The 26,559-nt window shown below is 39.9% G+C and overlaps 1 protein-coding gene and 1 pseudogene across 1 annotated transcript; both read left to right on the top strand.

Annotated features, from left to right (window-relative positions):
• The first annotated feature begins 4,373 nt into the window (after nucleotides 1-4,373).
• On the top strand, nucleotides 4,374-7,548 carry LOC120566558 (annotated as a pseudogene).
• Nucleotides 7,549-13,272: 5,724 nt separating this feature from the next.
• Nucleotides 13,273-15,720, top strand: nanos1 (nanos homolog 1). Its single transcript, XM_039812847.1, has one exon. It carries the CDS (start codon nucleotides 13,396-13,398, stop codon nucleotides 14,101-14,103), a length of 708 nt encoding a protein of 235 aa, XP_039668781.1. The 5' UTR covers nucleotides 13,273-13,395; the 3' UTR covers nucleotides 14,104-15,720.
• Nucleotides 15,721-26,559: the final 10,839 nt, after the last annotated feature.

The raw sequence follows: 26,559 nt of genomic DNA on the forward strand, positions 1-26,559 counted from the left end.
ATGGAAGGGACGCAAACCACCCAACCTCCACAGCCATACTACAGTTTTTAACCTCGCTACTAGTCTGGCTATCACCACACCAAGCTCAATCTTTTAAGACTGAACATTAGTGTGGGGAGTCTGCTCTGTATTTTCTACTGCACAAGAGGCGTGATCAACGGGCATAGTTCAAATGACTCTGTACGCAATTGGATAGTCCTTCAACCAATCAGACCAACGATCCGGGTAACGAAGCAGCGACAGCGGCATCAACGGGTTGCTGCGCTTTGGTGGCCGCCATGTTGAATGTAAACAAGAAGCTGCTTGGTCGCTTCTCTATCGTCATCGTGTTAAACCCGCCAATAGCGCGCCAGGTGGATAAGCCAGTTTGTGATTGGTCCCCGCAAAATTGTAACGGAAGCAGGATAGATAAATGTACAGGTTTCCAGCCTGAGCTGCAGGGCGAAATCAAATCGCCGGCAGACCGGGCTGGGTTTACCCAGTCTACCTCACTTCCTCTTGCATATATGGCCTATATGGATGTAATTCCAAAGATACTGGGCTGGTAGGTCTCAGTCAATGTAGAAAAGGGGTGAACTATTGAAATATGGTAGGATTATTAGTTGGAATCTTTATTTTTGCCTAAACTAAAACCACTGAAAACAAGCATTTTGGAAGCAAAGGTTAAATAAATACATGTGATGATATGGAAAATGAACTACAACACAAATAACAGGCAGGTTTCATTTAAATCTGACTTTAAACATTGGGTTACACCTGTCTCTCTTCTCTAGCAATACATGTGAAAAAAAATTGATTTGAGATGCCTGTATAAGCCTGCCTCTGGCTGCTGCATTGAGTGAACTCTCCAGTTATCTGACATTCACTCCTTCATGACAGCTGACAGGTGAGAGCAGAATATGTGGGGGCGAGATATCTTCCCGAGGAAATGTCAGAGAAACTGACCTCTAAGTTTCACACGGCTCAGTGAGCACGGATATTATCTACCCCACATGGGCGCGCAAACACACACTCACACGCACACACTTACCAAAAGTCATGGGCTCCCACATAACGCACACAATACGCTCTCACATACACAGAACAATCACCTTGTGAGTGCACAAATGATGTTGTTGACATTAATGAGGAAGGGGACACGCTTGTGAAGGCAGCTAACGATGCCAATCATGGAAATATCACACGGATAGCTCCCGTAACAAGGCCTCATGTCAGTGAATGAGTCATCGATTAACTTGGATCTAACGTGTTTTTTTTGTTTTTTATTTACGTGGAGCATTTCCTGATTTAAAAGTTGCTCTAAGCGATGTTGTGCATCAATGGAAAGATACCTTACAAGGCCAAATGTATGTGGACATCCTTATGTAAGAGTTCCTCCGAAAGAAGACAGCAGCCAGAAATGGCAGAAGTACTCACTTCTCGTACTCAAGTAGAAGTACAGATACTTGTGTTAAAAAATACTCTGGTAAAAGTAGAAGTACTGATTTAACTTCTTTACTCAAGTAAAAGTAACAAAGTACAGGCTTGGAAATTTACTTAAAGTATAAAAGTAAAAGTAGCCTTGCGAATGACAACCATTTCTTTATGCAAAGCTACCGGGACCACACAAATGTTACTAGGCCTGTTGCAATAGTCAATATATCGACTTATCGCACGATATATGGAAATGAGCTCGTAGCTTTGGGTGACGCAATATATTGCAATTGATAATTTTTATAATTTAAAATAAAGAGTATATTCATTATGATATACAAAAGAATGTTACCAACATTTCAGTCGATCGCGGGGCTCAGTCAGCGTCCAGACACACACACACACACACACACACAACACACACATACAGAGCGGATAGCGACAGGTTGAGAGAAGACGTGGACTCACTGCCTTATAGGCCCTATAGTGTTTCTGTGACATCTACAGCCAGTTAGGAAGAATAAGTCCCAATGGACTTCAGCTCTGGTGTGGGAACATTTGGGCTTTAAGCAGACTGAGAGAGGAGAGCCAATTAACGTGGACGAGCCGGTACGTTGACTTTGTTTAAAAACAGTGGCAGCGAAAAGAGGCAACACAACTAACCTAAAATCTCACCTAAAACATAACCATCCCACCCAGTTTTTCAACCTGGGAACAACAAGTTTTATTTATTTAGGATATGTTTTTTTTACATTCTGATTCCAATGTCTAAATATTCTTAAGAATTAAACCTTCTTTGATCTTTCAAAGAGTGTGCTTGCATTATTATGCTATAATTATGTCACATTGTCATTATGTAATCAGTGGCATAAAACGGTCTTAAAATGGCAATAATATCGTTTATCTCAACAAAAAGGAATTATCGTGACAGTCCTAGCCTATACTTTTTGAAAGACTGAACATCCAATGATCTCAAGATCTTATAAACAACCTCTAAACTCCTGCTACAGTATATCAGCCCCCACTCTTCTGGTTTCAGGCTTTTCACAAACCATGCTAGACAGCCCCAGGCCAAAAAGTACAAAAAAAAGATGAGGAATCCACATACATACATACATACATACATACATACAATAGTGTAGTGTATTTCAGATTGTGCTCTATCATGATGAGAAGACATTTATTTTGGCTGATAAATGGTGAATATCCTGAGTCGTGATAACCGAGAGGGTCTCACTATAACTAAAGAGACATACATATACATTTATATGTGAGAAGAAAAAAATGCTAATTGGAAAAAAGAGTCAAATTTATTTACATTGCTGTCTTTGGTTTCCAGCTCACTGGCAGCTTTAATTATCACTTACCATCCTCCAGCTGATTGCAAATGTGAGATCTGGTTTCCTTTCCATATCTAAATATTAATAGTCTCCATTACAAGAAAATTACTTTCATCTCCGACTCACATGGAGGGATTAGATTTTAATCAAGGCATTAAATATGGTTTTCTATTCCTGCAGATGGGAGAGGATGGCAGGCAGTCAATTAGTATCATGCTCTGTTTGCAGTCTCACAGTAAGGCCTGATAAAGTCTTTGTTATCACAGAGGCTGGAAGAGCACAAACAAAAAGACAAAATAAAGTGTGGGAATGAGGCAACATAATGATGAATGCATCAATATAACTTTAAAAAGCGCTTTTGAGAAGATATTTTTTGAATTAATTGATTGAAAGTCTCAACCTCAAAACTGCATTTACGGAGTAAATTATGCTCTTCAACTCACCCTACTAAAGATTTAAACTGGTTACATATCTGAAGCTTAGTCTTCAAATGCAGCTCCAAAATATGAATGTCCTCAGAGTCAAAAGTGTTCCATTTTGAATTCCATTGTTCATCAAAATGGAAAGATGCTTTAAAGCATATCAGTGACCAAAATGTGTTTCCTTTGCTCCACTTCACTTGGCTTGTCAAGGGAAACTTACTTTGCAGCAGCCATTAAAACTACTAACAGAAGACATGCAACATTACATGTATACACAATATTAACGATGGCCAAAAACACAGCATAATCAAAAACAACTGAAAATGAAATTCTAATTAAAAGCTTTGCAAATGTAAAAACACTAAAGCTTCAGGTCCAATTTAATCTGTTGCTGTTTTATTGGGGACAGTTTAAGCCTTCGCCTCAAACCATAACTCTTCTCTTAAAAAATGCTTTTGACTGTCTGCAATGCACCTGACTTTGCACAGCACCTGTCAAAAATGACATTGTTCAGACTCTGACCTCACTGTGTCTGGTTTAATCTGTATTTACTCAGTTATTTACCTCTTGTACAGTACTGGTTGTTTTTTTTCTTCTCTTCTCTTTCATACTTCTTTGATCTCAGTTATAAGACAATGCAGCATCTGTTGTTCGCTTTGGGTGGGATTTTTCTGTTGTATGTTTTTGTGTGTATATATATGTGTAAAGTGTATATATACCTTTTTTGTTGTTGTTGTACTTGTTAAACTCAAAATTCAATAAAAAAAAAAAAATGACATTGTTCACCCACTATCTTGCCTTTTTTACATGTAAAATGTTAAATCGAGAGATTCATTCAAGAGATTAAACGATCATATTCCTGAAAAACATAATTTAAAACAATTGTTTTCGCAGCTATGAGCTTAAGGGAACATTTCATTGTTTTACAGCATAGCGTATTGCAAGTCAAGTTTGGTCTACAAGAACAGTCAACATCAGTCATTAACGGCTAAATCAAAAGAATAGTATCTTCACTAAATCAAAGCAAATCCCAGTTGAGATCAATAAAGGCTGATTAGCTTGATAAATCGCAGCTGGTTTGCTCGCTTCCTCTGTTGGTTGGTCCAGTGGGGCTATTTATGCAAAACCAAAGTGATGTGTAGCTTGTTGGTTGATGCTCAGTGGCTCAACATGTCTCATTTTGTCTTTTTCATTTTTTATGCTCATGACACTTGCTGTTGCAGCAAAACACTTTTTTAGCGATAGTCCAAGTTGTTACCATCCAGAAAACATGATTTTGGGGTGAAGTAAGAAAACCTGAGTTTTACTTTTTGGCTGTAGCTTTCTGCGTTTCTCATCATTTCTACATCTATATCCAGCTAGCTGTGAGGTTCGTTAGGGTCTAAAGGAATAATTGTTCCAAAAAAGCCTTCTCTGTATTTGAAAGTATTTTGGAAAGTTTCCAAAAAAATCTCTTTAGATGCTTGTTCTGATGAGGATACAGCCACGTACGCTGCTGTAAATGGATTTAAAAAAAGGTTTCCAAATGATACCCAAGTTAATTCTTAATGGAGTTTTTGCCCTTTGCACAATTGATCTCAGAGTCAAGACAATGGCTGTTACCCATCAAGTTCTTGGCTCTTTCAATGTTCAATCTCTGCTTGGTTTGCCTGGAGCCTTGTTAATTATAACGGCATCAAATGATTTGGTTTGGAATGTTTGTCTGACTTTATTTAATGCCCTACCTTCAGTAGTTAGCTGAGATTCATTTTGGAGTTGGTTGAAACCTGCTTACTTGACCAAATTCCTCAGTCTCTACTGATTTGTGATGTTTGTCAAACCACAGTGTGTATGCCTGCTGTGACTTTTGCCTAACCTTTCTGCAGTGTATGATGTGTGTGTTCAGAAATCAACAGGGAGGCAGTGTCACTAAACTTGCTGCCTGGAATATCACTGCTTTATATGACAACGACAACCTTCTGTCTCTCACAGAACCACAGCTTGTCCTCATGAATTTCTGAACAACGTTCATCTGCCAAAGACCTGGGACTGGAGGAACGTAAACGGCATTAACTACGCCTCTATAACGCGTAACCAGCACATCCCTCAGTATTGTGGCTGCTGCTGGGCTCATGGCAGCACTATAGTGCAATGGCAGGTTAGATTACTTGGCTCTCAACATGCCTAGCCCTGACCTTACTGTAGTCTAAGCTGTTGCATACAGTGAACCCAAAGTTCTGGTGCAAAATCTCACGTGCTGACTTAAATTTGGCGCTTGCCCATTTGGACATGGAATCGTGGAAATCAATTTTCTCAACACAATCTTGTGAAAGAAAATAACAGATGGGATCCTCAGTCATTTCAATGAACTTAAGAGATTTGCCAAAACAAATATTGCATTTGTGGGAACCTTTTCTCTGCCTTGTTAAGATTGCATCAACATCAAGCGGAAAGGAGTGTGGCCATCTGCTTATCTGTCTGTCCAACACGTGGTCAACTGCACTGAGTCTGGCACCTGTCAGGGAGGGAACCATGGAGGGGTGTGGGACTATGCCCACAAACATGGTGTCCCTGATGAGACCTGTAACAATTACCAGGCAGAACTCGGCAGTAATGTGCACTTGGTACTATAGTTTTGTTCAGTTTTCCTCCATGAGCCTTAAAGTGCTCATTTTCAGGTTCATAATTGTATTTAGAGGTTATATCAGAACAGGTTTACATGGTTTAATTTTCAAAAAACACCATATTTTTGTTGTACTTTACATTGCTGCAGCTCCTCTTTCACCCTGTGTGTTGAGCTCTCTGTTTTAGCTACAGAGTGAGGCATCTCACTTCTATCCTAGCTAGGTAAGGACTACTAGCCAGTCAGAAGCAGAGTATGAGGGCGTGCCACGCTAGTAGCTAGGCGAGCATTATAACGTGTGTTACAAAGTGACGCACGTTTGTGACGGACGTAAAGGCTGGACTACAATAGAGCTGTTTGGTAGCCTAGAAATCTAGACGCACCCTAGTGGCAGCAAATGTAATTTGCAGCCAGGGTCAGTTTAGCAACTCTCCGTTGGCTTACGAGCTGGAAAAACCAAATTCTGGTCAGGCCAATCGCATCGTGTATAGAGTCGGTGGGCGGGCTTAACATAAGGACGGCAGAGTTGCGACGGTTCCGCGTGAATTCCCTGCTACTTGAAAACAAAGAAGATGGCTGCTGCTGCTGGCGAACAGCGGTCTTTCGAATCGGCTTTGGCCGCGACTCTGGAAGACTTGGAGTTAAGCACTGAAGTCATTCTTAAAAAAGGAAGATGTGTTCAGAGTTTTGCTGACCGGATACAGCAAAGGTTTAATCTATCAACTAGCGTTGCTCAGGTTGGCTATAAGTGCAGAGGGAATATGAAAGACAACCGTTTATCCCGCCCCTCGGTTTGAGCCCTGCCAATGGTGAGTTCCCAGACCCAACATCTTGATGTGGGACTGGCTTGTCAGGCTAGCTGTTTGGAGCAGTTTGTGAACACTGTTTTCTGTTGGAGATGGTAAGTCCCTTTGGGGTGGACTTTTGGCTTGTTCACTTTGTAAACCTATAACGTGCACAAAAAAAACAAAACACAATAAAAGGAAAGGGAAAAAGCCAAAAAGCATAATATGAGCACTTTAAGATTTTCTTTTTTTCCTCTCAGAATGCAAACCATTCAATGCATGTGGAACTTGCACAGCTTTTGGGAAGTGCAACTCTGCAGAATTACACTTTATGGAAAGTAGGGGACTTTGGAGCCATCAGTGGAAGGGATAAAATGATGGCAGAAATCTACGCTGCAGGGCCAATCAGGTTTAGTGTTTTGTACTGGTTTTACAGGAGGTTGCAAGAATGCTGCCTTTGAAATGAAATTGATTTATTTGAAAGTTCCCTGCAGTTTGATGGTATGGCTAATCACTTCAAACTTTCTACCACTTTCCTTTCTGCTCAAATCACATCAATTGAATCCCTCTTCCCTCAGCTGTGGCATTATGGCCACAGAGAAACGGGATGCGCACACCGGGGGCCTGTACACCGAGTACGTTGAGTCACCTGGCATCAACCACATCGTGTCAGTAGCAGGCTGGGGGATAGAAAATGGTATTGAATACTGGATTGTGCACAACTCCTGGAGAGAGCCACGGGTGAGTCATCACACAGTTACTTAAGAGCCTCGGTTTTTAAACTTGACATTTAAATATTGTTAGAATGAAATGCAGTGGGTGTACTTTATGTAGCCTAATATCTAAGTGACTTTAAGGGTGAGAAAGGCTGGCTCAAGATTATGAAAAGCGCCTACAAAGGAGGAAGTGGAAGCAAATACAATCTTGCTTTGGAGGAAGATTGTTGTGATTGCACCCTCAAGCTACCTGTAAAAGTTGAACCATGAGTAATTGCACTGTACAGAATATACATTAATCCTGATTCACTGTATTATGTAACATCCTGTATTGTGTATGTCTTTTTACATGTAGTCTTGTCTAGAACTATTTTTCAGTGCTGACTCAGCTCAAAACCTTGTGTTGTATGTGGGCCAAATTAGAATAACTGGAATTGTCATGTCTGATTGTTCAAGCCAGTGAAATTAAATGACTGCGTTGGCATTCCACTTTATCCAGAGTTTGTACTGTTTTGACTTTGAACTCGGAAGGTGCAGTAGAATCCATTAGCTTTGAGGGTTTCCTCTAGAACAAAGCTAAAATGCAAAAGGCTCTGACATGTTGCAGGAAGCTCCTACATGGTCAGTTTTTTGTTTGTTTGTTTTAAACGGTGAAGGGGCTTTTTGTAAAGGAGTAGTTGCATGTGTGTAGATTGCTCATAGAACATTTTGCCACCATGATTAAACACTGGCACTAAAGGGGTGATCCAGTGGTTTAGTATTGCAATTATAACATTGAGGTAATGTTAAAAATCAATGCAGTAGAGACATCACCAGTATGGGTCAAGATTTCCATAAAGTACTTAAAAGGTGCACTATGAGTTCCTGCATGGTTTCAGCACGATTTCATTTTTGTCTCAATTCGTAGGCATCTCTCCTTGATCCGCTAGCTGCCTGCCCCCTGAATACACCGTGAAAAAGCCAGGTCTCGGGAGACAACACAGGGGTCGTGAACGTCAAACAAACACTAGGGGCGCAGGCTGTACACCGAAATATAACAAACCAGCCATCGAGCAGCTACTCTCAGATACAACTCACGCTACTCAATCAACTCTGCTCACTGTCTCCCGTAAGGCTTGCTACATCTGAGACTATATGCCCAACAAACCTGCATTTATTTATTTTTGAAGTTACTGCCCTATGCACTCAGCTTCTGGTATTTGTACTGCACTTACAGTATACTGATTCAGAAATGTATTTTTCTGCAGTTGAGGCAAACCATATAGTGCAAGTAATTTGCTTCTGCCTAGGCTTGCATGTAGATTGATACAAGGTCAAGTTGTAAGGGTGTAAACACAAAATTGTCAAGGCTTAATATCTCTACTCTTGCAGCGATGGTTCCTGAGACTGTTATTACATACAACAGCTCTCCTGTCATTAACATCAGGTCACAGGGTGACTAAACCGAGCCACTCTTTCAAAAGCTGAACGACTTTGTTCTACATCTCTGAGCTTGATAAACAGATGCCACCTCCCTTATTGACTGACATGCTATATTAGTTTCAATACTGTCATGCTCCTGGAGTTACATTCCGTTTAATCACCAGTTATCTGCAGTGGTGCACACACAACAGTACAATGGCATCTTCTGAGTTTATGTGCAATTATAAAGAGCCCATTTTCTTGCTGTTCAGCTGGGGAACAAAAGAAAACTGATCACTTAGATATTTGGTTCAGGGGACGCAACAATAATAAGAATGCATAAAAACAGGCTGCTGTGCTTTGCTGCTGATATGGAAATGCTTCCCATTAACTGCAGTTTCCATTCAGCATCTCTGGGGAGAACAAAGGATAATCAAACCTTATGCAGCACTGTTAACTTGAAGCCTCCAAACCAAGGCGAACCATAAGCCTATAAAGCTGTGGCGTGTCCAAGTAGAGGCCCACTGTGAAAACAAATATTGAACATAATTTGGTTGCTCAATATTATGCTTTCAAGCTCCCACCCTCGAGCAATTTTTCACATTAAATCAAATTTGCGTTCTGATTAAATTTCCTGCATGTTTTCTCATTTGCATAATCACAAGCAGAGCTCTAATGGCTGTGAATGAAAACACATGGTAATCTTTGGGTCTGAGGCTCAAATAGAAAGAGCCGTCTTTCTGGTATGACAAAAAAAAAGGTCTGAAAAATGCAGGTTGCAAAAGCCCATGGGCTATTTTCATACTCAGTGATTCAGCATTCATCTTCATTATAGCAATCAATGGATTTTTCAGCAATTCCTGCAAACCCATTATGTATTGTTTCGTGATCAATATGTAGCTCGGTAAACACGAAATGGAGGGGGTGGTTGTTATGAGAAAAACATTATTACTGAGGCCCTTTGGTGGTGCCGAGGCCTAGATTATCAGCTTAAATAGAGTCACTTCACTATCTTTGAGCAAGGCATTGTAATGACCTATACAGGGCAGCAGAGTAGGAATACGCAGAAAGCTTTCCTGTGTGTGTTTGTGCTTTGTGTAATCCCTCCCAATGCATTCACCTATCCAAGGCCACTGCTGAAACTTGCCTCATGAAATAAGCAACAGAGAACGAAGGATAACCAGACAGCCACAAAAACACATTCTGGTATTTCACAGAAAAATGTGTTCTCTGATTTAGCCTAAGAGGTTACAGACACCATATCTGATGTTAATGATTCAAAACATGCCCAAATGAAACATTTAAATTATTACTAGCAGTATGAGCAGATGCAATAACGGTGAAAAAAAGAGATCAGATTTCTTAATGCATTCCACGATACCATCAGTCATTCATTTATCGTGTCAAATATGAATTGAGCAGAGTTTTCACCCCAAATCCCGTTCTGTTTGCCAAAACACAAGGCCTGGATCACAGCACAGAATGGTCATTATCATAATGCACGAAGCAGATTAGATCTACTGGATGCTATTAATCACACATTATCATACCCCTGACTTCAGCAAAAGGCATGTCTGAAGTGATTTGCATTGCGTAATACATCTTAAGCACAAACAGCAAAAAATTGGAGATGTCTCTTATTGCTAATGAGCTCACGCAGGAAATATGATTTGGTCATTAAAAACAAAGTGTCTTCCTCAGCCAGCCACCACTCTCCCTGATGACCTGTGTTTTTTCCCTCCTGTCAAGCAAAAAATACTTACACAACAATCACTTAGTCAGTGTGATTCCTAAATCGATTTACAGGCCACAGCCACCCCGCTGATGTTATGCATCATTCCACTGCTAATCTCACTTCCTTGTCCAATATACTCATGCAACCTCGAGGCAGCCTCAGAATTAGCTTTAGTTAATGGATGAGTATTAATCCCTCTTAGTCATAACAAAATTAAGAAATAATATGGCCATGAATATTTCAGTTGCACTGCAGCAACACAGGAATCTGCTCGCACAATCTGCCTTGGCTTGCAAAAAAAGAAATGGCGATTACATACATTATTAATGCTTCATCATAAAATTCATATTTTGCACCAGCTGAATGGGGCTATGGGGTTAAAATCCAATGAACAGTCAATACTAGTTCAAACTAACTTGCTGAACACATGGCTTCTAAAACATCAGCGCTCATTGGACCGTGCCTCTGAAGGTAGTGCATTCTCATTAGATCCCTTAAAAATAGACGTGAACCTTCCAAGTCAGTGAGTTCTTGCAGCCTCCCCCTGGAAGTTTTAATTAGAACACCAGTCACTCGTGTTATCATTGTTTCAAGAGGGCCACTTCCACATTCCTGAGCTGCCCACCTCATCACAGGATCAGAGGCTCACAGTGAGCAGACTGTTTGTGACAGCGGCCTCATATTCCCTCTGGAGAATCAGAATCTGGATCACTTCTATCACTCATGGAGAGCCAATGTGATCTAATGTGATGGACAGGAATATTATATTTCTAATGAAAACAAATGGTGCAAGAGCACAAGATGATACACATCCCTCTACATGCAATGAGCTTTGCAGATATGTGCATATAACAAGAATAGAACTGGACAAGAAGAGCCCAAATACTGTTTTGGGTGCAGAAGAACACCCTCTTCCTGCCATATTGTAGATCCATGGCACTTAGAATGACCCTCACAGTCTTCCGTGTTGTTCTTTCAGACTGATGATTACTATACCTCAAGCAACAATTTAGAGCTTTTCAAGTAAAACTATAGCTAAAGGCGACATGGTCCATTTTGTCAAAGTAACCTTCAGTAGAAGATTTTTCTTTACAAACTCTTGCAAACCCAACAGATGTGTCTGTTTACAATGTGGAAAAGTATCTTAAGATGTGGGTCTCAGACATGATCATGACCTAAATTACTGAATGAGTCAGTTCTTTGAGGATCCGACTACTTGAGAACCGACTACCAAATATCAGCCTATTTTTCGGCTTTTCATACAATACTGAAGAAAGTGATTCTTGCATCCCACCCCCTTCCCATGTTTTGGGATATAAGTGCTTTTTATTTACTATGTTACTTCTTTACTATCTTATTTAATTTTAGCTGTCAGTTTGACATAAAAAAGCAAGCAAAAATCTAGACCTCTCACTTAACAGTTTTCTTGGGAACTGCTTTCTAGCAAAGAAGTACAAACTTGACAGTGTGTTCTGTGGATTAACCAGATTAATGGGCCTGTTGCTGCTATAATTTGTCAGTACTGCAAAATTCTGGCTAGATCCCATTCAAGGTAAGTGAGAAGATATATTGTTTTGTAATTTGGGTGAACGGACCCTTTACATCACTAAATGCCCTTACACATATACTGGTGTTTTGTTATGTAGCTTCAAATTACCTGTACAGATTCCTCATAAGACCTTCACCAAGATATATATTATTCAGTTCATGAGTATGTCATTGAACTGTGCAGTTTAGTTTTGTGTTCCTCTTTGTAAATGACCATTGTTGCCTCGGTGGAATCAGAATATACTAATGACATCTGTGGAACATCGTGGGTGACTTTCATCCTCCAGCTAGTGGCCATCATTACTATAGGTTTTGTTTGGCACTCTCATTCATTCAAAGAAGAGAGGGAGGGGTCTTTTGGTTGAAATGAACTGACCTGTAACTGCACTATGCTGCCCCCTGTTGAAGAACTGTTCTGCATGTTGTGTTTACATCATGACTGAGTGGACTGATGTGGTGTTTGGTCTGGATGTTATGAGGTTTTAATGCCAGGACTGACAGCATGAGTTTAATACACACCGAGACGTCATACAGGGTTGTTTACTTCTATTAAGTTCACAATTCTGGAAGTAAACAGACCTTTGATTCTAAATATGTTATACAATTTATACAATACAGATACTCTTTTGCTTCATTGTGAAAAAATTTAAAAAAACAACAGCAACTATTTACTACCCTATCATAATCAAAGTTGGTTATTTGAAATGAAAATCACCCTGTGCAGATTAGTCTGTACAGTAAATGGATCCGTAAACCTTTTCAGGTTTGGTTAATAGGTTTGCCTCATACTGGTTCAATTTTAACATACCAGGATGCATCAACACAGGACTGAGAGAGGTTGGCTGCTACATGGAACAAAGGGTCTCTGCTCCTGGAACACAAGGGGTTAAGGTGTGTGAGTTGGCGTTGATGGTATTCCTGCACAATGATTAACGATATTGATTCACGAAACCTGCGGAATTGTAACGTTTTAGTACCAAGGGCGAACAAAGAGCCGAGCTATCCTCCTCTAATTGATCGGTACTGGCGCCGAAATAATGTCATTAACTACAGTAAGGCTTTGTGCGCGAAATTATTTCTCTGCGCACTTGCCCAAATCATTAACTATTAAAAACTTTTTTTTTCCTTCATGAAAATGCCCGAAATCTCCAAACGCCAGAACAATGATCGATGTCGACAAAGCCCCTGCCCGCAAGAAAACAAATCTGTCTAAATGTGGCTCTGAAGAAAGGGAGGCTGCTTTCAACCTGATCACAAACTTGGTTTTGAAGGGAATAGCGCCCCGCCCTCCTGGTCCTTATAACCAGAAAGCCTGTTTGCAGGACGCTCAAACATAACAGGAACACTGGAGACCACATCGCTGTGCATGAACCGTTCCTGGAGACGAACTCTGGCTACAAAGACTTTACGGATTACTCTGGTTGTTTCACCTTATGATCGCAAGCAAACGACCAGAAGTGGCCATGGATTTTCTCAATCACAACTATTTGAATGCGCGCAGCCCATATGACTATACTTTTAATTTCTGGAACGACTATCTCGGGCTGACGACGTTGGTTACCAAAAATAATAAACTCAGCATGCCCCAGAACCCCAACTCCATCACCGAGTCCCTGAAAGCGACCCTGGGCTTGGACGATTCCCCGGCGTGTCCGTGCGTAATCGCAGGCGGCGTTGGAGAGAGCGGGCATCTGGACTGCTGCTGCCCGTCCGGGAGCCCCCCGCCGGCCTCCATCCTGGACTTGAAAGAGCGTTTCTCTATACTGAGCCCTTTCCAGAACCAGCTCGGCGTCCAGCTGCCGGAGAGAGAGGTGGGCTTCGGAGGGTTCGCGGGGTTCGATCTGTTCGGCATGGAGAGGAAGATGCGCAAACCCGCTTCCAGGAGCAAGCAGGAGCCCAAAATCTGCGTCTTCTGCCGAAATAACGGAGCGCCTGAGGAGGTGTACGGCTCTCACGTCCTGAAGACTCCGGACGGCAGGGTTGTGTGCCCGATTCTGAGGGCTTACACCTGCCCTCTTTGCAGTGCCAACGGGGACAATGCCCATACGATAAAATACTGTCCACTGTCAAAAGACCAGCCATCCCAGCGACCATTAAAGGGAGGGAGGGCTGTGGGTGGTAAGAGGATGAAAATATTCTAAACAGACATGACTATAAAGTAAATTGAATTGCACTGAACAATTTCCAGATGACTGTTTTGATTTCGGCTCTAGCCTTTATCCCAGTTTCATAAACATATTGATTTTATCTTTTTTTTCCCTCTAAGATCTCTTATATTTTTATAGTTCTTTTATCCACATAGAATAATTTTATGCTTTATACATTGGATTTATTTTTCTTGCTAGTTTATAGTCATTTGAGCGTGTGCATATAAATACATGTATCAATAATCACAAAGTGTGAATACATTTTAAGAAAAGTATTTTGGTCATGTAGGGAAACACACTGACATTGGCAAAGGGGATGAATGTCATATTTCTACCAAGTATTTTTGTACGGTGAGCTAAACTCGCTGCGATTTTCTTTCTCGTCTTAGAAAACCAAAGTTATGTTTGCCATTAAAGAAGCTCAAGAATGTGTCATTAATGAGTACTTGTGTGCGTCTGACTGGAGAAGGACCTCTTTGATCCCATCTGCCTGCCTGAAAACTCCACAACATATTTTCCAAGTTGCTCTAAAAGTTGACATTCAATCTGCAAGGCAGGAAGAAAAAAAAAAAAAGACACAATGTGGCCTCTGTTTAGGGCTCATGCTCTCTGGGGAACATTATAATCAATTGTTGCCAAGCCAAACCTCTCCAATCCTATGTGATGAGAACGTTATTTGACTTCACAAGCAGTCAGAAATGAGAGATACTAGCCTACATTTCTTCATGTTTACATTCCCAAATAAGGGTGACACACTGGATTTCTTTTCTCTGCCCCGTCTCTCTTTCTCTTTGGTGTTTCTTTTTGTTTTGGTTTGCCCTGACAATGTATCCACCAGAGAGTCTCATCATGGGCAGGTCTGCTCTGTGAGTCACATTTACCTTTCACTCTAAACATGGGGTGAAAAAGAGCAAATGAATGTTAGAAAACAACATCATGTTATTCCATTATTTCTTTCCTGAAGAATCCAAAAAAAAAAAGATGCAAAAATGTTGTGAATGTATGATTGAAAGTGTCACTTGCAGGACTGCACATTTCTGACAGTTTTGTTTACCAAAGGAATACAATTGCATTGAAGAAAGAAGAGAGATTTGCTGTATTGTATATAAAGTGATGTTTATTCAGTATTTTAGCATTACAAGTGACTTCAGAGGGCGCTACCTCAACAGGATTTTGTACTTACATGTAAAATGTCAACAGCAGTTTATTGATATAGTGCTGCCATTTATAATAAGGGTTTTGATAGTATTTTTGATCTTTGTATAACATAATTGTATTTTCATTTTGTTGCATTTAACATGATGGAAGTGAATTTCCAAGAAGCTATAAGCATTGCTCACCAAAAGGTGATTGTCTGTAAATAATGATTATACCCATACTTTTTAAAGTTTAGTTGTTCAATGTTACATTCTTGAGAGTGTGTAAGAAAGTGGATATTGAAAAAGGCTGACAAAATTTGCCACTTTTAACAGAGTTTTTTTTGATTAAATGAATAATAGAAAAAGCAACACTGTTGAACTTTGTTATTTATATTTTACCACGATTTCCTGTATGCTGCTGTGCAGATTAACAACGTATGAATCCACTAGAGAAATAAAAACCTATCAAATATTTGGAGCTATGTGGTCGTGTTCTTCAGTTGGTTTACTCAACATCTGACTGAGTGGGTATATAAACCCTTTTTTAAACAGAAAAGTTGTCTAAGAGTCTAGAATTACTGGTTTACTGACTGATTTAGTCATTTGCAGATGGTCTGATTAAATCAAGCAGGAAAGTCGACTAAAAACACATTAACGAGAACGGCCCTGCTTGCCCTAATTGGCCTGTTAACTGCCTCAAACACAGATTGTATGTGGTTCCATGTAAGTGTTGAGCCCTCATGCACACACAACACATTTAACAGAAAAAACGTCCCTTTAACCTTTTCTTTTGGACAAACTCAAACTGATCTGCTGCTCTGGTATTCTAAAGATTTGTCTCTGAAGAGCAAACACAGTGCCACGGTTGTTCGCGGTTGTTTAGGGAGGTCTGCCCACACAAGAATGTCTTGGCTTATGCCTCGCCATTCAAACGGATCATGTTTGCACTGAAGTGGACTGAATAGTTGGCCCTCCCGGCCTTCTCCGCCTGCCATCTGTGGAATGGCTGCTGCAGACATATTAAGGGGCTCAAAACAGGCAGGAAGCTTTGCTGCTGCTGTTTCTTGTTTTAGTGGAAAGAGCTGGACACAGTTGTGCAGCTGGGAGTGCTTGGGTTTTTTTGGTTTCTTACAAATGTCCTATCAATGAGAGAACAATAAATAGAGTAAAGCCATAAAGGGTTCATGAATGGCTTTACAGTCTGTGGCTTGACTCACCAGCAAAACAACCTCAGACATTCATAATTGCTGCTGTCGCTGAACACACAGTAAAAAATAAAACCACATCAAGAAGACTGTACATACATTAGCCTGAGGCATCCGGCTGGTGTCATCCACACCTTGGCTGTTCCTCCCTCCCTCCTCCCTGTTCCCCCTCCTCTCCAGCTGAGGCTGCGCCATTAAAAATGGATGACTACTAAGTGCAACAGGGATTTATATCTGTGAGAACAGTGGTGAAAAAGCCTGGTGGGCTAGCATTTCATGCACACAGTAAGCTAAAAGGTCTTATTCCCTCTACGCCACAGCCTCCATTAGCCACTCAGCAGACAGGGCCCATGTAATCTATTTAATTGCGCCATTTATGAGATATGTATCTTTCATGATCATATAATATGTCTTAGATGGCTGGTTTGTATGCGATATGTGTTAGCACAGGAAATCTCTCCGCACAACATATGAGGTATATTTGTTTTAAGGTTTAAAGACAAGATGTAGTGCACCAGTTCTGCCATGTACTGAATATTCGTTTTTAAAAATGGGAGCTGAGTGTGGAAAATGTTTTAATCAAAGGGACGCGTTATCGGTCAGGTGTTGACTCAGAGTAGTTATCACCAAGAATGAGGCAACAGGATCCCCTCTGGCAGGTGATTACGATTTAGCTAATGCTCTACTGCATTAGTTAGTCTTTGCTGTTGATGCGATTTACAGGATTCATTTATTCACGCAGCTCATCATCATGGTGGCTAGATGGAATGTTTCCTGTTTAACGTGCTGTAGTTACTTTAGATTAGTGGTTCCCAACCTTTTATACTGGTGTACCAGCCCAATCAGACGGGCTCAGGCACTCCTTCATAATAACCGTGTGATAGATGGGAGGGCTTCATGGAACTGCCCGATAGAAAACACAGTGGCTGCGGTTGCCCCATGGCTGTGAATCCATTTACAATGAAGTTATCCTGGAGCTGTGGTCTCTTTTTTCTTTTCTTTTTTTCAGCAAGTTAGGTTAAGTTTGCATTTGTGTATCTTCTGGTAGTCAATTGGAATAGAAGCATTTGGATGTTTCAACCACCTATCTATTACTTTCAGCTTTTTTGTTTGTTGTATGGCTATTTGCTAGGTAGCATGATAGCATGATAGCATAGTTAATAGATTTTTGTGACAATAAATATAGTATCAGTATCACAGCAATTTTAAATCTAATCTTAAACACAAATATTTGTTTATATATATTATCAAATATTTGTTTTAACTTAGCTGAGCCAATCATTATGCCCCTGGTTGGGAATTAATGCAGTAGATTTCCAGATGAGTTTATAGTCTATTATAGTATATTATGGCTGAGACTTTCATTTATTGACCTTTTATTGAACTCAGGGGTCAACTTTTATATTTAAGAATTAAATCGTTCGCATTTCTCATACTGTGAGGTGTCGCAGTGATCTGTGTTTGCTGTATGCTTTCCTCTAGTACACTATATTGCCATCCTAAAATGACAAATTAAAAACAATGGACCATTTTATAACCGTCCTTCTTCTCCACCGACCCATATAAAAAATGTTGAAGGCAAATAATAAGTTTTAGATCTGGAGAATTCATCTATTGGTTCCATCAGCTCCCAGAACATCCTTGCCATAATAATGATGTACAGCCCTCTTTCTTGTTGCAGTAATCATAGCCTCTCAGTTGGCTGTATGCTGCCAGGTTGGCTGCAGAAATAAATAAAAATATTCTTGAATTCATTCAATTCAATTTTATTTATGGTGTCAAATTATAACAGAAGTTATCTCAGGAGACTTTATAGGTCTAGACTACACTATAATTGATATCTCCCCAAGAGCAAGCATTTGGTGCGGCAGAAACAGGCAGAAACCTCGGTCAGAACCTGGCTCTAGGTGGGCGGCCATCTGACACGACCAGTTGGGAGGGAGAGAGGGAGGTGGAGAGAGAGAGAGAGAGAGAGAGAGGAGAGAGAGAGAGAGAGACACACACACAGAGAGACAGAGACAGAGAGAGACAGAGAGACAGACACAATGTGCTTTCTAATGATGCGGACTGAAAAACTACATCAAAATACCATAGTTCACATACCAATTCTCATAACACTGGTGCAATAGAGCTGTAATATTCAAACCTAATCTGTCTGGTTCTCCAGGCAGGACAAAGCAAATACTGAAATGGCTCTGCTAAATGACCTAATGGCCCATCTGCATAGCATCCTTCTCTTTCATTGACCCTCATGACAACAGTGTGGAAGGCTGATAAGTCTCAGATCCGCAGAATTCATTTATGAGTCCCATCATTTCCCAGAATACACTTGTAATAAGGATGCTCCTGTCGCCTAGCAACTCCTAGAGATAAAATTGGACAGCAGCTGAGCATGAAAGTCATTCCATAGAGCGAGGCAAAGAGGATACCACCTTTAGCCTTCACATTGAATGGCTTATTGGTGATTTGGTGCTGGTTTGATTTTAAAATTGGAATAAAAAAATAAAAAAAAAGGTTTTGGGCTTGGACGTCCTTTCAACACATTACCACCCCCTGTGGTGATGAAAGGTATTCGAAAAAATTAATAACTGTTCTGTGACACCTTCTATATTCAGTGTTTTTTCAAAATCACTGAGGTATAGGAGATCATAATGACAAGTATAATGTTATTTAATTCTCTGTCAACATCACTGAGCTGACCATTCGCAGCACTCTGCGATAACAACTCTGTCCCTCTGAGGGCAGATTACAGCTTTGAGGCCGTAATTGAAATTTCACAAAGGATTTATTTGAAACCAAAATCCGTTGCCATTTAAGTGAGGCAGACAGGTTATTAAGTTTCTTTCACAGCATGATCAGCTTATTTCTCAGTGGTTGTTTCACTGGTACAGATGTACTGTCAGTTGAAATAATCCTCCAAGTCACTGGTGTGCCATAGAAGATCTGCACAGAAGATCTGCACAGCAAAAGTCGCATCAAGTAATCTTAACGCTTATTCAGTGAGTACTTTTTTCAGAATTTTCTTAAAAAGTTGTTCTGCATTTGAAACAAATACTCCTCTATCCTGCTTCAGTCACGGCTTGGCTCTGGGCACTTTCAGCTAATCCACTATTAATGGCATATGCATAGACAGTCAACAATAATAAAAACAAGACAGCGGGGGACTTGTTTACTGTTCTTATCTCTGCCTCATCTTCATAAATAGTTTCGAAAATCAGGAATTTAATTTCCTTCCCAGGTCTTATGTGGATGACAGCTTTCTGCAGACTGTCATGATGAATCCAACTGAAAGACGAAATTATTGTTTATTTTACTAATAGCATTCTCATTTAAAAGATGCTTGTTGCCACTCATTCAAAGTAGCAGTATTTCTATGTGCAACGCTGCCATTCAGCTTGTTCCAGTGTTACGTACGGCTGCATCCCACTAAGACCTCTTATCAGCAGAGATAATCAAGGCTTCTTAACATAACAGGAGAATCAACCCTGGTTAGAGCCTAAACTTGTCAATAAACTAGCTGACCAAGCCCATTTTTGGTACATACCAACATCTAGTATTGTTTTTGAGTTAGGTCTTCAAAGATATAATTTCCTGTTTTGTTTTTTCTTTTCCTTTTTGGTGGGATTCATTCTTAATTATGTTGCACTCATGTGTACAAACAAAATGAAAGAGAGGTTGAGAGATAAGTTTCAACCCGGTCTGCTTTTTCACTTCTGCACACCTGGCCAATCACTGCACGAAATGCCCGTGCGTGTCAGATTGTAGCGTTTGGTGTCAACTGCTCACAGCTGAAAGAAGAAAACAAAAATCCATGAAGTTTATATATAATTTTGTTTTCCCTTGGTGTGATTCATCATCTGGATGTGATGTCACTAAATGATCTCAGTATAACAGGCCAGTAGGTTTACTGGGAAGTCTACAGTGCCAGTTAGAGGTCTAGATCCTAAACATGCAAATGTGCTCCAGCTGAAATTATAAGCATTATTCTGATGATGGTAAAGATGGTATTATTTCTTGAAAATCTGATGACGATCATCTGCACAGCTGCAGCTCTGCAGAGCTTGGTTGGAGAAGAAAACATTCTGCCATTCGTCACAGAGTTTATCTTGAAATAAAAAGTGGAGATCATTGAGGAAAACATGTTTTAATTAAAGGGCAGCCTTATCAGTCAGGTGGTGCCTCGGAGAAATTATCACCAAGAAGGAGGCAGCAGGATCCCCTCTAGCAGGTGATAAAGATAAAGTGAATGCTCTGTAGCTTTGCTGTTGCTGTGACTTAGAGGATTTATTAATTCCCCAACATCATGGCTGTTATAAATACTCCCTGTTTAAACTTCCGAAGTTAGTGCACGTTAGGTGAACTAAAATAACTTGAAATTTTAACATTCAAGATTTAAGTCATCTTTCTCATCCCATCAACACACTGCTTTGTGACTGTCTGCTGTCTCATGGTATACTACTGTGCACTAAAAACGGTCCATTTTCACACCAACCCTGCGTTTTCATTGACCCATTTGATAACAACGTTGAAAGCAGATAATAAGTTACAGATCAGCAGAATTCATTTATTGGTTCCATCATTTCCCAGAATACACTTGTGCAATGAGGATGTTCCTGTCGCCTAGCAACTCCTGGAGATAAAATTGGACGGCAGCCAAGCATGAAAGTCATTCCACGAAGGAGGCAAAGAGGATAGCATTTTTAGCCATCACATTATGGCCTGGTGGGGATTTGAAGCCATTTATCAAAACAAGTTGATCTGCGTGTAAATATTATTTAGAGACTGATAATAAAGATACCAGTAAAGGACTGATATGGATATTTAGTTACAGTGTTGGAAAAAGGGTCCAAGTGTAAGAGATGGATTGCTTCTGTTATGTGAACTGAGCACAAGGTGTGAGTTCAACATCAGTTCAATGCTTTCACTCTATCCTCCACTTCTTGGACTGTGCAATAAACATATTCTTATGTTATTTTTCTTATGCACAAACAGCCATATAAGCAGCAGATAGACATAACAAATTTGTCATATGGGTGAGGTGTACTGTATTAAAGCTGTGACATAGACAGACTACACTTGACTGACATTGACATTTAAACTCACCTGTTTTGTTTGGTTTTTGGGAGATAATAGGTAGTTAGTGTGTTCGCACTGGAAAAGGGAATAAAGTAAGTATTGTCAAAAAATAAATAAAATGCTATATACTATTGTGTGAAAATGAAATGCACAAGGGAAATAGAGGAGTAACTGACAGTTGCCAACATTTTACATAATTCGTAGGTACAGAAAAATCTACAAAAACCTAAAAATTAATAAATAAATATTTTGCTCTTCTTTTGTCAGTATGCAAATTGGGACATTGTAACAGTTATTATTTGACAGCACAGACACTGCATCTTTTCCTGTTAGTACAAGAGCATAAAACAGAACACTTTACTTGAAGGTATATAAGAGTGACATGACACTGTCATGACACAGTCATGACACATGAACCCTAACTTTTCCCATTGTGCCCCTCGCAGCGCCCATCCCGGGCGTTGTGTTTTAAACCAAACCTAACCCTAACCATAACTTGTCATGACAAAAACATGTTTATGACACGTTCATGACAGTGTCATGTCACTCTTATGTAGATACCTTCAAGTAAAGTGTAACCGATTTTTGTATACTAACTGCAAATCTGTGACAATCCATGACAATTAGTATACTGTGTGGGTTGCTATCTAGTATGGAAGTGTACAATGCACATAGTGTATACTACATGACATTGGGAGAAAGATACACTTTTAAGATCCTTTTGAGCATATCGAGCTTGGTGACCTCCCAGAATAACTCAGCCAGAGTGACTGTAAACACCTGTGACAGTTCATGAGATAGTTTCAGAGGGGTAACGTACTAAATACCAGTATATTTGTTTTCAAGCACTTACTATTTAATGCACCACAATTTGTTTTCATTCATACTGTATCTACTTAATTCTAGTAGACAAAATGTTCATTAAAAATGGCCTAGGGTTGTTTTGATGTGATCGTGTTGCTACATTGATCACCGTCCAAGTGGTAAATTGATCTGTTTTCTATCTTCTCTTCTTTAATAATGCAGTGGATTAAAACCGCCAGAGGGTGGTATTTTCCGCTCATTTGAGATTGTTTCTGGGTGAAACCGATGGAAATGTTACAATATAGGTTTCAGGGAAACTTACAAGATTTATTTCTCTGTAGGTGGGAGCAATCAATAGTAGTTTGGCTTTTGGTTTTAGATTTAAACTGGACTTGATCCAGCTGTTTTTTTTTTCTTTGCAAATTATGGCTCTAATGCTTAGAAGAAGATCTATGCAATATGTCAGCACTACCAAACTATCATGATACAGGAAACGGAAGATGACACTGTTGTGAGTCACTGAGTTCTGTGACTTTCCAGGAATAAGAGAAATAACTTTTTTGTTGGATGATGGGTGGGTGATGCAATCTGGAACTTCTCTACATGCTTTTAAATGTTTTGGTATGCCCAATTTTTGCAGTATTTTCTCAAAGACTGAAGTTAAAGCTGAGTGATTAACACTGTGCATTTTCTGAGAGGAGAAACAGTGTTACCGTTGCATTATCCGTCTCTGAATTTGAACATACCGTAGATTAAGCACCACCACTGGCGGTTTGGCAAAGTGTCATAAAGTAGGCTGCAACTATAGAGCTGAGACATGAAAGACACACAAATAAAAGCCAGTACAACTCAAACATCAACAACAAGACAGAGGAACGTCTCTTGAAATACAAAATAATCAATGGGCGTTACAATTTGACATATGTAATAAAGAAGAGGGGCAGATTTGGACAGACGCTGTACTTCATTTGTTCCCATAAACACACGATAGGTGCTGGTAAGAAGAGACTCATTCATCGAAGGGATCACAGCAACAGCTCGGCCCAACGATCCACTCAGTTCTTAGCTCTGTACAGTTAATGTGTTTTGTCAGTGGGAAAATTCCAGCGCAGTACCAGGTCCCATGTGGTTGTGGTTTGGGTGAGAGGCACAGTAATGCGTTTTGTGACGCAAGAGGGAGGAAATTGCAGAAGCTTCCTGCACAACTGTGCTTTTGTACCACTTCCAGGTGGATACCGGGCCAGTCTGTGGGCAAACAAGACCTCAGCGACTTGGGACTGGAGTGAAGGAAGATGGTGCAACAGCACAACCCAAAGACTAGAAGAGGTACTTCATCTGCGAATATAAAACCTCTAATTCAACTGCACCTTTAGATGGATGTTTTGAGGTGTAGAACACACACACACAATGTTTGTGAAGCCGAAGACCGTCTGTATTCAGAGGAATGATTATGAGCAAGGAAGATCTGGGGGCGAGTATTTCAAAGTCTAAGTGAAATCTAAAGGTTATTTTGTACAACTGAGTGCTGCTGATGAGGGTTCACAAGAGACTTCGTAGCATCGGAGAATACAACAAAATGCTAAAGATACGCAGAGTCTTAAATCCTGCCACTTTGAGTAATTTCCACGCAGCTTTGTTTCAATCCTTTTTGCTGACTTTAGCTCGGTCTTCAACACAATTCCGTGCAACCAGATGATCGAGAAACTTCACCATCTCAACATCCCTCTACTCCTCATCCACAGGGTTCACAATCTCCTCGGCAACAGACTACAGGCTACAGTAAAATCACCAACCATCAACACCAACACCAGAGCGCCTCAGGGCTAGTCCATTTCTTTAAATTACGCCCTTTACACAAATGACTGCACCTTCACCCATCACCATATACTTTAAATACTTTGATGACAATGCCATACTCTCACTACTCTTTTCTACCAACAATAACTTATGCCATCAGAATAATATAAGGATACTATCACATAAAAATCCTACACATAGTGGCTTTAAGTAAAACTCTGAAACTAGTGAATTATTCGCCTGATTGTGAGAGTTTTGGCTGTCAAAGCGCAATTTCTATGATGTAGATGAACAGTGATGTTGAAATCGATCAGGGTGCAAAGAACATGCAGCTCAAATCAAATGAAGTGAAGCCTTCACATTAAAATTCTATTCACATTTTGTGATACATTTTTCTTCAGGAGAGGGAAAGTTATGCACATTAAAGACATTTCACACAAAAGAACTGAACCAATAACATTAACTTAGACTTTTTCTGTAAATGGAACCTCAACTGATTATGGAGTTTGCTGTACCTACCTCTACCTAACTATGGATACTATGTGTAATTGTAATTGAAAGAATAAAGTTGCCTGAAGTGTACGACAACAGCAGGTGACCCACATACTGTAAGGTAGATAGATTGGCTGTCTATGTAACCATGCAGGGATAAGATACTTGAAGTCATTGAACTCACTGAAGATCCATCACTAATCAAAGGGTTAGGGTTAGGGTAGGGGTATTTCCAACATTGGCCAACACTGAAATTCTAGTTTGGAATGCACTCACAGATTGGCCTTGACCAACTGCCACTTTGCTTGTTTGAAAGCCATGATGTTTCTCTCTCATGGGTGGGCCAAATTCTCTGGGCGGGCAAAGCAGAGAAAGGGGAGGTAACCTTGCTCCTTATGACCTCATAAGGAGCAAGATTCCAAATCGGCCCATCTGAGCTTTCATTTTCTCAAAGGCAGAGCAGGATACCCAGGGCTCGGTTTACACCTATCACCATTTCTAGCCACTGGGGGACCATAGGCAGGCTGGGGGAACACATATCAATGTTAAAAAACCTCATTAAGTGAAATTTTCATGCCGTGGGACCTTTAATATCCAATTATAATGCAATAGGATTTGCAATAGGATTTCTCTTGTTTCGAGTAGTTCCTCAATGGGAAACAAATGTCAAACCACTGTTAATACCATGCATTCTCCCAACCAGCAGAAAACAAAAACAAACTACAACATTCTTCTTTTCTCTTCATTTGGTTTTAATCATAGGGGAGTTTTGGTCAGTAATAATAGCCATTTACAATCTGCCATCTGCCCTATACTTTAGTGTAAATTGTGCTTTTTCTTCATAATTAACAACATTTCCCATCTGGCACAGCCACAGCAAACATCTCCCATCTGCTACAATATATTTTAAATTGTATTTGTCCACTAATATCTTGTACAAACGACCTTAATGGCCTCTCTGTGCCCATAACAGGATCTTTTCTTTGAAACTCGTTCACAGTTAACCCCTAACGTATAATGTAAATAAGATATTCAGCCAGTTTACAACATTATGATGAAGTGAAGCTTTCTCAGGTGTTTACATTAGCAAAAAAGGTGTAGAGTGTGATGCTCAATAAAATACAAAAAATTGAGAAAGTATAAAATCTAGACTGTGACTGACCTGCCGGATTAGTAATGCTGTAACCTCCCTGATTTGGTTTAACAGAACCAAGTTTCTACAAGTTACATCACCTCATATAGATGTGCTTTGCCTGAAGTGCGGACATGTTGTGTGGTGCAATAAATAAAAAATGCATTGAACACAATACAACAGTTTACAGAAGGTTATGGAGTTATTAAAACAGGCGCAAAAGTATACAATAAAAGTTCAGTTCATTGGAGAGTGATTCATAAACCCATATGGTGGGCCTGCGTTGTCATTCAAGAGGAGACAAGGTATATCTTTAACCTCTAGCACCATCTAGTGTTTCATTGTTAATTTTAATAAATTTGTGACCTTAGAGTTTGACCTCACTGCAGTATTAACAAGTTGTTTCATGAAAATTAGAATAGTTGGTTGGATTTACTGAATTTCTATTATGGCTATAAGGAAAATATGCAATATGCGATGATGTTGTTGAATATCGTGTGTGGTATCTTTAATACTTCACGTGATAACAATATTACTTGTGATAAATAAATTAAAATGTACTCAGTTCTGCATTTCTGCTGCTTTCAGTATTCTGCTTGAATACAACAAATTGCTTGTTTAATTTAAAACAAATGAAAGGAAATCATTTCCAACACTCTTTTATTGAACGTTGAATTGATAATATTGTAAGGCACCACTAAAAAAAAGAATGAGTTACATTTTTAAAGTTACATTTTCTTCCAACTAACACAAAACATCTCTGAGTGTCTTTTGCGATATGTCGCATCCTTTCGCAATGTTTATT

This window comes from Perca fluviatilis, chromosome 10 (genome assembly GCF_010015445.1).
Source record: "Perca fluviatilis chromosome 10, GENO_Pfluv_1.0, whole genome shotgun sequence".
Lineage (NCBI taxonomy): Eukaryota > Metazoa > Chordata > Actinopteri > Perciformes > Percidae > Perca > Perca fluviatilis.

Excerpts from the sequence above, each read along its gene's own strand:
- nanos1 (XM_039812847.1), top strand. The coding sequence starts at position 13,396 with ATGATCGCAAGCAAACGACCAGAAGTGGCCATGGATTTTCTCAATCAC.